Genomic DNA, 17,026 nt, shown 5'->3' with positions numbered 1-17,026 from the left:
TATTTTCTTTTGTAATAACTGATAATTGCTCTTCACAAAGTTTTAGCAAGTGTCCGTGAGCTTTCCGTCTGCGGTCCAGATGCGGTCAGCGTGCGGCGACATTCCTGACGGACTCCGGACGGAATTCCGTCGCAGTGGACGGCGGCCTTAAGGGTCGCAATCGATTCCTCGGGTCAATATCTAGCCGCAGCCGCAGCCTCCGGTTCCAGATGCGTGCAACTTACCCCTTACCCCTAATTTTGGCGATCAGACGAACCCTTGAGGCACTTTTGACGCGCCCCTTCCTTTAAGGGCCGATTAAGGGGTAAGGGGTAAGTTGCACACATCTGGAACCCGAGGCTGCGGCTAGATTTGGCGATCAGACGAACCCTTGACTTGAGTCACTTTTGACGCGCCCCTTCCTTTAAGGGCCAATTAAGGGGTAAGGGGTAAGTTGCACACATCTGGAACCCGAGGCTGCGGCTAGATATTGACCCGGGGAATCGATTGCGACCGTTATTTTGGCGATCAGACGAACCCTTGAGGCACTTTTGACGCGCCCCTTCCTTTAAGGGCCGATTAAGGGGTAAGGGGTAAGTTGCACACATCTGGAACCCGAGGCTGCGGCTAGATATTGACCCGGGGAATCGGTTGCGACCCTTATTTTGGCGATCAGACGAACCCTTGAGGCACTTTTGACGCGCCCCTTCCTTTGAGGGCCGATTATGGGGTGAGGGGTAAGTTGCACACATCTGGAACCCGAGGCTGCGGCTAGATATTGACCCGAGGAATCGATTGCGACCCTTATTTTAGCGATCAGACGAACCCTTGAGGCACTTTTGACGCGCCCCTTCCTTTAAGGGCCGATAAAGGGGTAAGGGGTAAGTATCTGGAACCCGAGGCTGCGGCTAGATATTGACCCGGGGAATCGATTGCGACCCTTATTTTGGCGATCAGACGAACCCTTGAGGCACTTTTGACGCGCCCCTTCCTTTAAGGGCCGATTAAGGGGTAAGGGGTTAGTTGCACACATCTGGAACCCGAGGCTGAGGCTAGATATTGACCCGGGGAATCGATTGCGACCCTTATTTTGGCGATCAGACGAACCCTTGAGGCACTTTTGACGCGCCCCTTCCTTTAAGGGCCGATTAAGGGGTAAAGGATAAGTTGCACACATCTTGAACCCGAGGTTGCGGCTAGATATTGACCCGAGGAATCGATTGCGACCCTTATTTTGGCGATCAGACGAACCCTTGAGGCACTTTTGACGCGCCCCTTCCTTTAAGTGCCGATTAAGGGGTAAGGGGTAAGTTGCACACATCTGGAACCCGAGGCTTCGGCTAGATATTGACCCGAGGAATCGATTGCGACCCTTATTTTGGCGATCAGACGAACCCTTGAGGCACTTTTTTTGCTAAAAAAAAACTTTTGTGACCCGTGATGACGTCACATGACCTTACAGTTGTCCAAGAGCAAAAAAAAGTCTCAAGGTAGTCAAGGTTGATCGTATATAAGGTCATTCATGGTATATTTGGCCATTCCGACGGGTTTAAGTGGAAAAAAACAACAGGGAGTTGATTCCCTCTCCCCATTGACTTACAGGGGAAAACGGGGGAACACCGACCCCTTTAACCCTTTAGGGTGTAGTCACGTAATTTTTGACCACATGGTCAATCTCTCAGTTTCATTGAATTGTCGCATTAATTTTACATGCGTATCAACAAATTGTTTTCTTGTAGTTTCGTTCATAATTACAGGGTGTCTCAAAAGTTCGTTGACAGGTGGGGCATTCCACGATAGATCGTACCAGGCCCGTCACCCTCATCTCTCAGATTTTGATGAAAATCCGTCCTAGGGGTAATCATAGGCCCCAAAGACGCCTGGCAAAATATCAGACTTCTCAGATCAAAACTTTTTGAGTTATATTGCATTACATTTTTTTAAAGGGAGATAATGACCTTTTTCCACAAAATCTGAGTTAGGACCATTTTCTGACAAAACACAACAAGTTATAATGTAAATTAAAACCATTTTGCTCAATTCGGTACCTTGCCGCAAATATCTCAACTTGAAGTCACGTTAGCGGGGAGCGCTGAAAATGACCGTTGAATAAGTACTTACATCACTTTTTGGTACTTGCATGTAATTTTGTAAAATGAGCGTATTCCTTACATTTGATCTTCATCACATCTAGTTAGTTAATGGTCGTCTATAGTGCCTTCAAAAGATATTCATGGTTTGGGGGTAGTTTATGTCTAAATTTACGCAACTATTTTTCCTGTTCATCATCTGACGCCATATGCTGCTATTTTAGTAGCAACGACTCAATTTTGAATCGGTCCCGCCGACTGCACAATAAAAGAAGATAGATACAACACTTTTGCCGCATCACTGAAAAACTTATGCAGTACTGTTATCAAAATTCTCATAACACCGTTCGACAAACCTGAAGTCTTTTTGAAATAAATATGCTTGTATTTTTCGCTTCAGGCTCTGACGCCAAAATAATGAATTTCGTAGTCGCAATCGCAAGATTTGGCTGCGTTTCTGGCGCATGCCGTTCATTTGTGGCGCAAAATAATACTTGGAAACAAAGAAGAGTAGGCACTATGTACCCCCGAATTAGAATCTAATTAATTCTAAACCGAATTAACTCTAATTCAAATTAGAATCCTTACAACCAAGCAACGACAAGGCGATAACATAAACAAAAGCCCAAGCGTCGCTGTTTGAAACAAAAGCGCCATATACTGCGACTTTTTTATAGAGAAGGACAACGCATTTCGGTGGGTGTTACAAGTACTGCAAGTACTGCTTCTTTTTTGCAAAAATAAAAACCTTTTTTCACATACGAAAATGTGCTAGGAAATTTTCATATTTTATAGAAACTACAGTAGAAATAGTATAGATGTAGAGTAATTTTTATTTAATAAAAAAGAAAGCTCATTATCTCCCTTTAACTTCGGTTTGTAACGGTGAGTTTGATGGCCTATAACTCAAGAACGGGTTAAGCTACCAACAAACAGTAAACAACACTAAGCTTGCGATGAATCAAAAATTAGTATTACCATTTAAAAATTCCAAAGAAAAATTTTCATTGTTGAGCAAAACCCTTAATCTTTTTTCATTTGCCTCTAATGACCTTTGGGACCAAAATTTTTCAAATTTTTATTTTTCCAAAATAAACTTCATGTCATTGCAAATCGACATGCAAAAGATTAGAAAGGTGTTCTTTCTATAAAATCCTCATTTTCCCGCAAACAAAATGGGTTTCGGAGGGGTTGATACGACCCCAGCACGCCGTTTCGCTTCTAATAGAGCTAGAGCCTCGCGGAAAAACGAGCATATGTGCCGCAACAAGTCGCAGCGATTGGTACCCGATTTTAAGGTCTCAATTTAACCGGTAGCGTCTGAGGTCAGGTCAAGTGACTGAAGTTACGGGTTCGGTTTTTAGTAAATAACTTCGCAAAAAATGGCCGCAGAGCCGCGATTTTGGCATCATTGTGTTCGCCTAGCTCAGGTGCATCGAATGGTATACTTTTTGCTAGGGTGAGGTCAACTTAAGCAGTTGACCTCGGATCAAGGTCAGGTCAGAGCCCCTCAGGTCACGAAGCTGGGCAACCCTTATCATATGGCATATCATTCGATTCGGAAGGTCTTCCCGAGTCCATTGGTGGCTTTCCCAACTCTCTAGCTCCATTTGATCGGGAGTTATTGACGAAAAACTCGTACGACCCTAGTGACGTCATAAATGACGTCACGCAAGGCTACCAATGCAAAAGAAAAGTTACAGGTGGATTCAGAGCCCTTGATTACCCCTGAGACCAATTCTCGTCAAATTCCGAGAGATGAGGGTATCAAATTGGAAAAAAGTGGTACGATCTATCGTGGAATGCCCCAGGTACCAGCCATGGTTTTTTTGTTAATAATTCTGAATCAACAATAAATTAATATTCGAAATTTTGCATGGGCATTGGCGACAACCTTCCTCAAGCAGTCTCATTGTTTTCAAGCGCATTCGACCCTTCATGAGCTCACAAAAAGGGTTCATCTATGACCATGGGTCAAGCATGAAAATCAAGGTCGCATAATGGGAATGGTTTAGTCGGAAATGACACATGGCAGTGTCGGCGAGGATGAGTATTGAGTACAACATGATGATCATCTAATATGTAAAAACGGTGGCTAAAATTTTTGAAGGACAGAACTATGCGAGACTAACAGCGTTTTGAACGACCCTCGTACGGCAGCAGACTCGTGCTCCGGAAAGCAGCTAACTATTGAAAACTGACAAGAAGCTCATAGACAGAGGTTACCCAGTTTCAAAAATTGCAAGTCATCGTAAAATAAAGACAAAATATCATTTGAAATTGTTTATAATATCTATAACGCTAAATTTTTGGGGAAATAACACGAAAATCGTCAATACCAAGGACAACAGACCCTCCAAAAATGTCAATTAATGTAAAGTATTATCTTACGAAGTTTCAAGAGGCAGATCTGGAGCGAATAGCTTTCTTTTAGGCTCAAAATCCCGACAAAACCACACGATGGACAGGTTTTGCCGTCTACAAAGCAGAACCTCTCCTGAGGAAAACACTCCGGAACCCAGCGAAGGTCTTGGCATGGGGAATGACGAGCGTTTGGGATTTGCAAAATTTGCACAATGTGTCTAAGAAACAGATGGCCGACACATTCTTCTACAATATGCTGCGAAAAATTTGCCCCTGACACTTCCCATTTGTTCAGGAATGGGGTTGTTTTGAAAAGGAAAATGGTGCTTGGGAGGTCGGCGCCAATCATTCATGAAGAAGTTTCAGGTTAGCGCCAGAGAAGACCTACAAAATACTCACGGTTGGTGTTGATGCAAGCTGTCGGCTTTCGGGGAGAAGCGGATTTTGCCGGGGAGCTCGTCAAACCTAAATCCGACGCAGAAACTGCAGGGGATTCCCCTACAAGAGCTTGAAAGCTGGTAACCTTTAATCAGCCTCCGGCAGCTGACGGAGCGACGAAAATCGGCACGGGCAAATATTTTTGGAGATACAGCAAAGGGTTTGATTTCCATCCTCGCGAATCAGTTGTCAAAGCATGCATATTTGTCTAGTGTGCACAGACACCAAACCTTAGATTTTTGGCCGGTTCTTATATGCTTTATGGGCATGGGAAATGTGTCAACGAACTTTTGAGACACCCTGTACATCATTCCAGATTTAGTAAATGCCTACATTTTCCGGGGTAACACCGCCCACTGGGTAACACCGCCCGAGCTCAGCAGGCAACGAAATTTGTAAGTTGCTTAACTATTAAGTTGTTCTTCTTATCGTAAATTTCGAGGCGTTTTAGAATACTCATAAAATGCACTTGGAACAATTTCATTAGGTATATTCCTGGTACAATGTAGTTCTCATTTATACAGCTAGACAACTTGAAGTCCCAAAATTTCATTTTCTCGAAATTTTTCATTATCCTCTAAAAAGAAAACATAGCAACAGTGTTCTTTCTTTATTTGAAATGCGTCACTCCTGGGTCAGGTATCACAATGTGCTATTGAATACCAAATTGCCCAAGTTGGCGGTGTTACCCAAGGGTCGGCATTTTTCTTTAAAAAAAAAATCCTTCAATATGGCAGCACGACAAAAATAGCGCTCGAGCAGAAGCACGAAATGATTGGATGAGTCCCAATTATGGCAAAAAATAATACTTCAGGACTATTGTCTGTCAAAGAAGATAAGTTTTCTTCTCCTAATTATGCTACAAGAAGTATAAAACGTATTCACGAAACGTAAAGTTCGGAATTTCTCGTAAATCACCTAAAACAATGCGGTGCACTGCCCATACCTGCACTTCTGTTGACGTCATGCTGCCAAAAGACAGTCAGCTGTCGCCCAAGACCTTTTCATATTTCTGATATCGGGGTGGGCGGTGTTCCCCTAAGGGCGGTGTTCCCCTAAGGGCGGTGTTCCCCCATCTTCAGCTAATGAGGAGGTCAAGAAATTAATCTGACCTTAGGTCATCGATGTCAGAATTCTGAGATATGCCAATTGTAGCTACTAATAACCTCGTTACATCCTGCGACTTTCAAACCCCTCCGTCATCTACTGTAGCTCTGACACGGTGACAAAGTTGCAAAAAGGTGATTTGAGGTTGGGTCATTCGAAGTGACCTGGTGACCTGACTTTGAAAGATAGGAGGTTCAAACTCGCACACCATGTGTAAAATTGATAAGGGAAAAGTCATGCCAAATTTCGCGGCGCTACACCCTGCAGTTTTTGCGCTATTCGCGAACAACATCAGTGAGGGGGGGGGGGGTCAACCGCCCCCCGTCGGTGCGCGGGTTAAGAGGCATGCATACAATTGTAGGCCAAGTTTTAGCTTGATGCGCTTGCGTAATTCACAATTATTTGCAAAACCATTTTGCGTCAACTCCCCCGTGGCAACAAGAGATATATGACAATTCTTAAAAAAATATAGAAAGACTGGACTTCAATGTAAGCTCATACGCTTTCAAAATCTGCCTTATAGATGCCTTCACTTACCCTGAAAAATTTCTTCAAAATATGTTCATTGGTTAGCGAGTTATTTCATTTTGACCACATCCAAACCCTGATAGCGGCAGTGTGACTGGCCGTCTTACCTCACCCTCCCCTACTGCTGCTCATATCAATTGCTGAAAGTTTCAAAGCGATCGGTCACTCGGTGTACCTATGGCAGACATTGAAGCTTTTTATGAGGTGAGGTCACTACGTGACCTGGTGACCTGTCCTTGAGTGACCTTGGTATAACATTTTCACAGCATGTGCGGAAGGTAGGTAGGTAGAAGTGAGGTTGAAATAAAGTAGGTGTAGAGTAAGGGTAGTCCAGGGTAAATGTCGAGGTAGGGTAGGTTGGGTAGCGTTGTATCGGGTAAGGGTAGGGCGGGATATGGTAGGAAAAACTTATGTGGCTGGAAAACGCATAGGTATGCCGGCGAGTGTTTAATGACCAAACTACACCAACAATGATGGCTATTTTTTTCGGAAATGAATATATTTGGCTCGAAACTGTTCCTGATTTTTAGCGCGCCCTTTTGTACCGTTGGAACGTCGTGCCTGTGCAGTGTGTAGTAAGCTCTATTGTTAACTGTTGCCACGTGTGCTGCCAGTTGGCCGTCCGGACGGGCCAGTGACATCGCTGGGGCGGCCACCGCAAGGCCATGGCGGCCGCCACGCTGCAGCGCGTCATGCACCGCAAGACGGAGGCGGGCCGCACGTTCAACGTGGCAGTGGTGGGTCTGTCGGGCACGGAGCGTGACAAGGGCGCCGTCGGAGTCGGCAAGTCGTGCCTCTGCAACCGGTTTGTGCGCGCCGCCGCCGACCACTACTACACAGAGCACATCTCTGTGCTGAGTCAGGTGAGTGCTGCGTGCCGTGGACCCTGCACAGAGCACATCTAAACAGAGCTCATCACTACTACACACATAGGCGTAGGAACTTTTTTGAAGGGGGGAGGGTAGGGGTCAGACTTACGGAGGCATCGGCGGGAACTTTTGAGGCGTAAACCTTACCTACCCCAACATCCACGAGAAACCTAAAGGCCTGGCTGCTTTATGCGTTATTGTCACGTGCGTTTCACCCGTGTTGTCGATTTTTGCATGGCATCCTTCCACAGGGGAGCACTGCCCCTTCAACTCTATTGGCCGAAGTGTCTAACGGTGGCGGCCATATTGCGCAGACCAGGGCCTCGTTTCGTAAAGCTCTGCCGTAACTTACACCTTTCCGTAACTCACACCCTTTCAAACTACGGAGCGCAAATGAAGCCGTTTCACAAAGCCACAACTGGAATTGTTTACACCTCCGTAACTAAGCACACTTGCGTAGTTGCCGTAATTTATCAAGTGTCTTACAAATTACAATTTCATGACAACACTGATTTTTTACGAGAAATTATAAAACAATTATGTTTAATTTAATTCTTAAAAAAACTATTGAGGAAAAAAGAAAATTGGTTTTACTGACCATCCTTTATTAACCCGGCAGTTGCTGGGGTATTTCGCCACCCACCGTTTGCTGGGGGGGGGGGGGGGCGTTAAACGCCCACAGCCGATAACTCGAGAACCAATAGGCGCAGCGAAACGCACGAGGCGGCAAACGAAAGAGCGCGACGAGACGCTTCAGATGAGTACTTTAAAGTTGAATTTTGAGGTCACAGGTCGGGTCAAGGTCAGGTCAAACACCTGAAATCGGGCTTTCAGTAGCATGGACTTCAGGACGTCACAATGGGCGCCTCTCGCCATAAACTCTGTCAAAACGGTGCACAATCCATCTTATAAGGCCTACAAGAGTGTCAGCTCCATGTAGGGGTCAGTCAAGCATAGGTCAGGGTCAAGGTCAGGTCAACCGGGTAGGCACATATCCCCGAAAATCAAAACTGATATTCACAGCCTGTGACACATGTTTTATAGGTAATTTTGAGCGTAGAACACGATGGTGACATTCATTTTATCATATGTGTAAGTGTTTGGCTCAAAAAGCTCAATTTAAGAAATTCATGTGTCATGGTCGTAAAGTAGTCACGAAAAATTGCCAAGATTCACTTTAAGATTATCGAAAATGCGGAGCAATAATCAATAATCGAAGATAGCCATTTGATTGATCATGGTATTGGCAGTCTAATGGCATTTACGGCATGTCTGTATGTCTATTCTGTGATTTTATATGATTTTTTGAACATATGCCGTTTTTGGTCGAAAACTCAGAAATAATGACGTCACTAAAACCTCGATTTCTCAAAAATTTTCCGACCGATTTTTTTTGAAACTTTGTGACAATAAACTTAAATCAATTCCCTATAGGTACCCAAAATTTGGCGCGCCTGCGGCGCGCCGTTTTTATGCTATGGCCCGGCGAAAAAAGTCGGGGCGTTTAACGCCCTCCCCCCAGCAACTCGCGGGTTAAATCAATTTATTGAAAACAGTAGAAAGCCAGCTAAGCGGAAGTGCCTAACTACGAAAGTAGTTATGGGGTCTATGAGTGGGGAACACGATCGAATCTTCAGAATTCCTCAAATGCATCCGCCGGACCATCGTCTTTCTACATTTGCCCCGGCCGAGAGGGTTGATTGAACCCACCTCGCAAATACGCCGCTAATTCAACTAGAATTTAGCGGTTAAGTGGTCGTTTGAGGCAGAGTACGATGCAGAGTGACTGGTAGGAATCCGCTTTAAAGGTCTCAGGTCAACCGGTGACCTGGACTATTTGCTTATCTCCATTTTATGTCTAATAAATGTGTTTTGTTGTTGTTGTTGTTGTAAAGTGGCGCGGCGAGGCGAATAAACAAAATTCCGATAGTGGCCACAAAAAGCGACTGCTACAGAAGATTTGCAGTTTCTTTTTCTCATTTTGCCTGTTCTTTCTTCCTCGCCGGGCTCAACATTATAAAAAAGATTAAAAAATAGCTTTGAATCTTAACATTAATTCAAATTCACGCAACGTTTTTGTGCGTAGTTTACACCACCGATATCAAGAACAGAGAACTTGATAAGATATTTGGCGTTAATTACGTCGTTTTATGAAACCCAAATGGCATCAATTGGTCCGGAATCCAGCATTTGCCGTAAATGATGCTCCGTAATTTCGATGGCGTGAATTACTCCGGTCTCCGGCTTTATGAAACGGAATTGGCATCAAATACGCCAAATCTGGCATAATTGACGGAACGCCGTAAGTAATTCCTTTTATGAAACGAGGCCCAGCAACCGGCCGCCGCCTGTGTTGAGGAATAGGGAATTCGGGACCTCGATTTACGTTTGAGGCCGCCTCATCCGTTACGTTCAAGTTACGTAGATACGGAGCTCGTCATCTTACGCAGAATTGAGTGGGGAACACGATCGAATCTTCAGAATTCCTCAAATGCATCCGCCGGACCATCGTCTTTCTACATTTGCCCCGGCCGAGAGGGTTGATTGAACCCACCTCGCAAATACGCCGCTAATTCAACTAGAATTTAGCGGTTAAGTGGTCGTTTGAGGCAGAGTACGATGCAGAGTGACTGGTAGGAATCCGCTTTAAAGGTCTCAGGTCAACCGGTGACCTCTGAGGTCAGGTCAAGTGACCTAAGGCACGGGCTCGGTTTTGGTCAATAACTTCGACAAAAATGGCCTTAGAGCTGCGATTTTGGCATCACCGTGTTCACCTAGCTCAGGCGCATCGAGTGATATACTTTTTGTTCGGGTGAGGTCAATTTACGGCATTGACCTCGTTACAAGGTCAGGTCAGAGCTCTTAGGTCACGAAGCTGGTCGAGTAAGGTCATGTTGCATATCATTCGATTCGGCAGGTCTTTCCGAGTCCATTTGTGGCTTTCCCGATTCGCTAGTTCAATTTGATCAATTCTATTGGATGTTTTGATTGATGTTTTGAGACGTGTAGACGTGTTTTGCGGTGCTCTCGAAAAACTTGATTTTTAGCCGAATATAGCTTGTGTTCAGTAATGTAATATGTAATGGCGTGCTCCTAATTTAACGGAGATATTAAGAAACATCTTTTTCTGTCAAGTAAGTAGAAGATGTGTCTTTATGCTTGCATCTGAAAGTTGATTTATTTTAGTTCTTTCTTAAAAAAACTGAGTTTAACCCGCGCCCGGCTGGGGGTCCTGGATTTCCACGCCCTGATGGGGGGGGGGGGTGTTTGAACACCTTTTAACTCGGCTCCTGGGCCACGTAGCGATACGCGGAAGGCGGCGTTCGAAAGAGCGTCAAAAATAATGACGAAATCACTTCGGTCAATTTTTTGGTCAGGTCAAAGGTCAGGTCACCAGAGGTCATTGAAGGCAAAATTTCGCCGATTTCCAGGTCGAATGTCGAAAATTTCCAAGAAGCCAACGCATAACTCGGGAACCAATAGAGCTACAGCGCCGCGGGAAAGCGCATTCGATAGCCCTATTAACGCCCTTTCTGAATAATTCTCTCAGATTTGACCTAGCTTCAGCGGTTTTGCCTGCAGGGGGTAAAAACTGCAAAAATAGCCGATTTTTTTCGGAAACAGTTCTTCTGCAATAACTTTTGACCCAAACCTTGTACGAGCTTACTTTTACCGGCATCGTGTTCCTCTCGTCAAGACGCATCGAATGAACTATAATTTGACCTTGAAAGGTCAACTTCAAAATTTGACCTCAGGTCAAGGTCATGACCTGACCGGAAAGGGTCATGTTGCATATCAGTCGATCCGTATCGGCGAGCTGAACACATCTAAGGCGTTTTCATCGCTCTAGCATGCCTCTATCAAAAGTTATTTGCGAAAAACTGTTAGATACCATTCGTGACCTAAGAAGACCTCAGGGGCATAAACAGGGGTCACGGACACTATTTTCATGTTCAGTGTGTCGAAACCACTTGTAATTCAGTGTTTGGGAGTGTTTATAATGCCTTTCGTCCAAAAGAGGCGCATTTCAATTTTCTCCCATTGACTTATAATGGGGAGGTCGCAAAATTGACCTGACCTTAGGTCGTCGATATCAAAATTCTGAGATATACATTTTGTACATGCTATTGATCTTAGTAATCGCTGAAAGTTTCAAAGCGATCGGTCACTCGGTGTAGCTATGGCAGACATTGAAACTTTTTATGAGGTGAGGTCACTTCAAGTGACCTGGTGACCTGACCTTGAATGACCTTGGTCTGAAATTTTCACAACATGTGTAGAATTGATGTATGATAAGGTGTACCAAAAACGGTGGCGCTCCGCGCCGCCGTTTTTGAGATATCCGCGAAAAACCACAGGGGGGGGGGGGTGTTCAAACACCCCCCCCCCAGCAGGGCGCGGGTTAAGTAGGTCAAACAGCTTCATGAAAAACAACTTCATCCGTGACGTTGTTGTCCTGGCTCTTGCATTTCCGTCAAGAAGTTATGGCAGTTGAATGTTGATTATCCTCTCTCTTGAAGGTGTATCTAGTCAAGGTATATGAAATGAAGAGCTGATTAGCAAGCAAGGAAAATTGTTTCGAATTTACGTGACTTATCTTTATTTTGGCATTTACTGTTGAACTTGGTACTAGTTTCTCTTATCGTTGAAAGATGAATAAGAAACATAAGACCAAAGACAAAACCGCTGAGCTCAAAAGACAGATCAAGTCACTGCAAGATCAAGTGACCAACCAAGCTGACCTGATACAGGCTGTCACTGTCCACATATCTGAGATAATGCGTGAAACAAAGGAAAAAGCGCTAGAGAACACAACTTTGGATCTGCTGACATCGGAAGGGATTGACGTTGGTAAACTTCACGAAGTTGTTTTGAACCTAGAGAAGGAGGTTAGGATAATAAGCGAGCAACACGCAGGCTGCCCATGGTCTACGTAAGACAGTAGACGAGCTCGCTGCCCTCTGTGCCTCTGCTTTGGTAGCGGCGGGCACAAGACTAAGTCATGAGATAGCTGAGCGTCAGAAAGAAACGCAGCATTCTCAGCCTTGCCAAGCAACAGAAAACAGCAGCCAGTCGGCGACTGATAACGGAAAGCTGAAGAAAACTACACTGAAGGAAACAAAAAGTCTACAGCATATCAGCAAACAGCAAGAAAACGGGAAAGACCATCAGCATCGCGCAACGTATGCTGACTCATAGACCTCTGTACACCTAGGTGTACAGAGGTCTATGGCTGACTCCAACACAAGCTGAGGAGCATAGACAGGAAGATGCACAAGATAATGAAGGATTCACGGTTGTGAAGAACAAGCGCAAAAAGAAGGCACCGGGACAGAAAAAGCAAGCGACGAGCGGGGCTGTGTTGGTTGGAGGAGCCAATGTTCGTCGCATCGCATTTGCCGCCAGGAACGAGTTCAATTTAGAAGGCACCATATTCAGGTGCAAACCGGAACTGCTGTTGGAGGACGCCCACCGGGAGGTCCGGGCTGCGATCCAACAGTCAGAAGCCACCGAAGTTGACTGAAGCCACCGAAGTCCTCTGCACGTAGGCACCGATGACCTGGCGCAGAACAGAAGTGTCGACTACGTACTGGAGGGCCTAGCCAACATCATCGAGACAGCTGGGGCATTCCACGATAGATCGTACCACTTTTTTCCAATTTGACACCCTCACCTCTCGGAATTTGACGAGAATTGGTCTCAGGGGTAATCAGGGGCTCTGAATCCACCTGTAACAATTTCAGGCTTATCAGATAAGTATTTTTTGAGTTATGGTGTAAAACATTTTTTGGATCTTGCTTTGCAGCGCTAAGTTTGGCGGGCTGTAACTCTAAGACGGATTATTCAAATGCCAAATGTTATATAACATTGAACTTGCAATGAAACAGAGATTAATATGTATTTTTGAAATTTCGAAAAATACGTTTTTTTTTGATATATGACATATCGAGTTTTCTTTCATTTGTATTTTTTGGACTTTGGGACCAATTTTTTTTGAATTTTTATTTCTTTAGAAAAATATTTGGCTCATTGTTAAGAAGTATGCGAAAAATTAGGAAGGTGTTCTTTCTATAAATGTATTTATTTTACGTCACGATAACGGTTTCGAATAGTGATTTCGGGAGGGGAGCTTACAAATGGCGTGGTAAAGCTGCCTAGTGACATCACGGGTTACTGAAATTTCAGTTCAAGTCTGAGTTATCTGAAAAAAGTATAAAGAGGGTTCATTCAACCCTCTTTCCTATAAGCGCGAGGGTGAAAAAGGCTGTTTGGTTCTGACATTGTTTTGGACGCCAATGACCATAGCTGTCCGAGATGAAAGTTACAGGACGCATACATGGTGTCCTCCAGAGGTCTCACAACTTGTATATCTGGGAATTTTTCAAGGTTACACGAGGTCAGGTCGGTCACGTGACATCACTGTTATAAATCAATGGGGAAATATAAAAAACTGTTATTTTGGCGCCGAGAATGATCTAAAACTATCCCACGTACATGGTATCGTGATTTCATGCACTCCTTGCAAAGTCCAATGCTTTACTTTTGCATTGTTAACCTTGCGTGCCGGCATTTATGACGTCACTAGGGTCGTACGAGTTTTTCGTCAATAACTCCCGATCAAATAGAGCTAGAGAGTCGGGAAAGCCACCAATGGACTCGGGAAGACCTTCCAAATCGAATGATATGCCATATGATACCCTTTGCCCAGCTTCGTGACCTGAGGGGCTCTGACCTGACCTTGACCCGAGGTCAACTACTTAAGTTGACCTCACCCTAGTAAAAAGTATACCATTCGATGCACCTGAGCTAGGCGAACACAATGATGCCAAAATCGCGGCTCTGCGGCCATTTTTTGCGAAGTTATTTACTAAAAACCGAACCCGTAACTTCAGTCACGTGACCTGACCTCAGACGCTACCGGTTAACCTGAGACCTTAAAATCGGGTACCAATCGCTGCGACTTGTAACGGCACACACGCTCGTTTTTTTCCGCGAGGATCTAGCTCTATTAGAAGCAAAACGGCGTGCTGGGGTCGTAACAACCCCTCCGAAACCCATTTTGTTTGCGGGAAAATGAGGAACTTATAGAAAGAACACCTTTCTAATTTTTTGCATGTCGATTTGCAATGACATGAAGATTATTTTGAAAAAATAAAAATGTGAAAAATTTTTGTCCCAAAAGTCATTAGAGGCAAATGAAAAAAGATTAAGGTTTTTGCTCAACAATGATATTTTTTCTTTGGAATTTTTAAGTAGTAATATTAATTTTTGATTCATCGCAAGCTTAGTGTTGTTTACTTTTTGTTGGTTGCTTAACCCGTTCTTGAGTTATAGGCCATCAAACTCACCGTTACATACCGAAGTTTAAAAAATGTAATGCAATATATCTCAAAAAGTTTTGATCTGAGAAGTCTAATATTTTGCCAGGCGTCTTTGGGGCCTATGATTACCCCTAGGACCGATTTTCATTAAAATCTGAGAGATGAGGGTGACGGGCCTGGTACGATCTATCGTGGAATGCCCCAGCTCGCGACACAAACAATGTAAAGGAGGTGACTGTTTGTTCCGTGGAAGAGAGATATGACTCGGGTAGGAATGTGTACGTAAACTCGCGTCTCACAAATGAGCAGCTCAAAGACTTCATCGTGCAGTTTGTTCCTATCTTGACTAATTCGAAAGTTATTCGAGAAAAACTCTCTCCATATTTAGCGCCGCCATTTTGACTTTTTCGACCCCTGTGACGTCATCTTTGACCTGACCTGAAAATGACCTTTGTAAAAATTGTAGATCTTGACCGTGCGTATCCGATGCCGTTTACCGCTTGTCGCTATCTTGCTTCGTTCTCGAGATCTCAGGGGGGGGGGCGGTCATCCGCCCCCCCCGTCGGTACTAAGTTGGCGCAGACCCCCGTCGGTGCGCGGGTTAATATTTTGTGATATCTCATGTACCTTTGTTTGCTGAAAGAAGAACTCCTGGCTCCGGAATAACACCTTATTTGGCCCTTCATTCAGCATGATGCCGTCCCTCCAGCTCGTTTGACATGTGCTTTACGGCGCGTGCGAGATGGCGGGAGCGGATGGGGTCAATTGAAACGCTTCTCTGAGGGTCAGTTGAAACAGGGCCACAGGCCGTTTCAATGGACCCCGGTGACCTTTGCAATGGTTATTGTTCAGGGGCTGTAAACATTAAAGGAAATAACCCACCTTTGAAATGAGCTTTTAAACTGAAATAGTAGTTTAATAGAGCTCAATTTTTGACCCCTTTTTCTCCAGCCTTTTGCTTGAAAGCACACTATAGCCTGATATATTTCTCATTTTTCTCATCCGCCCATTTTACCATAGTCTATGTACTTTATGTCACCTATTATGAGGAACTTTGCACTTTTAGCTTTCCAACGACCTATTGAATGTAGCATTTGGAAAAGTAAACCGGACAAAATATCTCCTTAAGAAAGTGGCCTTAAAGAGGAAAACATCCCATTGTTAAGGATAGGTGCAATTGACCCCATGGGCTGGTTCAATTGACCCTCGCATCGGGGTCATTTGAAACGGGCGTAGAGCTGTTTTATAAGCATGCGTTTGGCAGCAAAATATGTTTGAAACATAATTTTACATATCTTAAAATAAAGCCAAAAGAGCATATTTTTTTCATGGCATTGTGCATTTTTCGATATGACAACTAGATCTCGCTGTGCATGTCAATATATAAAAAGTGGTTCAACTGGCCCCGCTCTCCCCTACAGCTGGGCTACAAGACTTTGCGCCGCGACAGAAATTTTAGAGCGGCGAACAAGAGCAAGGGAGGGGGTATTATAGTATATTTACAAGATGGCATTACATATATGCAACCAAAGTTACAAGTACCAGACGAACTGGAAGTATGTTGGTGCATTCTTGAACCGACACGCCCCGACAGCGCGATTTTAGCTGGTGTATACAGTATATGTTACAGTGCGTCCGCGAAATCCGTGAGTTTGCAATGCTACTAGTTAATCCGCGAAATCCCTAGGGACTCCGCGAACTCACATAAACTCTCGTGAATCCGCGGAATCACTGCCGTGGCTCCGCTGATTTACTAGAGTTTCCAGTGCGTCCGTGAAGTCAGTGAAGAGTCGCGGGGATCTGCGAATTTCCTAGTTGATGCATAGCTTTTGAGTTATTGAGAAAAATGTTGTTTTTCGTCAAACCGATCTAATATAAGAGGTCTACGGGTGATTCAATTACGGCGCCTTTCTTGCATGATTAGTTTCTATTTTGCACTTAACTGTGAAAAACAAAGTTATAAACTTAGTTATAGTCACACTTTAGGAAAGGCAAGGTTTTGCAATGTTGGGCTATTTGACATATACGTCATGATAATGACAGAATTCAGATTTGGGGCAAGACGGACCACTGTGGTCCATCTTACCCTGTGGTGGTCCATTGTACCCTGCATATGGAAAGTTCTTTTCCAAAACATTGACACAAGTTTAAGTAAGCTAATTTTTCAGGAAGGAGTCTTTGTTGCATGTGAGCCATGCATGCAAGTGCTCAGTTAGCATGCATTCATGCCAAACGACAATCAACACACATGTTCCTAGCTTTTAGCTGCACTTCCATCAAACATGAGTAAAGAATAAAGGCTCATTTTGTTATTTTACCATTCTGGCTA

General features: G+C 44.3%; 1 protein-coding gene across 7 annotated transcripts in view; it reads left to right on the top strand.

Annotated features, from left to right (window-relative positions):
• LOC122383683 (rho GTPase-activating protein 190-like) overlaps nt 1-17,026 on the top strand; it is a 406,057-nt gene that overhangs the window by 64,519 nt on the left and 324,512 nt on the right. For all 7 annotated transcript variants that reach the window (XM_043370373.1, XM_043370389.1, XM_043370415.1 and 4 more), the window contains exon 2: nt 7,121-7,369. In XM_043370373.1, coding sequence (XP_043226308.1) covers nt 7,172-7,369 — 198 coding nt within the window. In that variant the 5' untranslated portion in view covers nt 7,121-7,171. The remainder of the gene's footprint in view (nt 1-7,120; nt 7,370-17,026) is intronic.

Source organism: Amphibalanus amphitrite, unplaced genomic scaffold (assembly GCF_019059575.1).
Source record: "Amphibalanus amphitrite isolate SeventyFive unplaced genomic scaffold, NRLGWU_Aamphi_draft 000013F_arrow, whole genome shotgun sequence".
Lineage (NCBI taxonomy): Eukaryota > Metazoa > Arthropoda > Thecostraca > Balanomorpha > Balanidae > Amphibalanus > Amphibalanus amphitrite.
The sequence above is the reverse complement of the archived record's forward strand: the minus strand, read 5'-3'. Positions and strand labels throughout refer to the sequence as shown.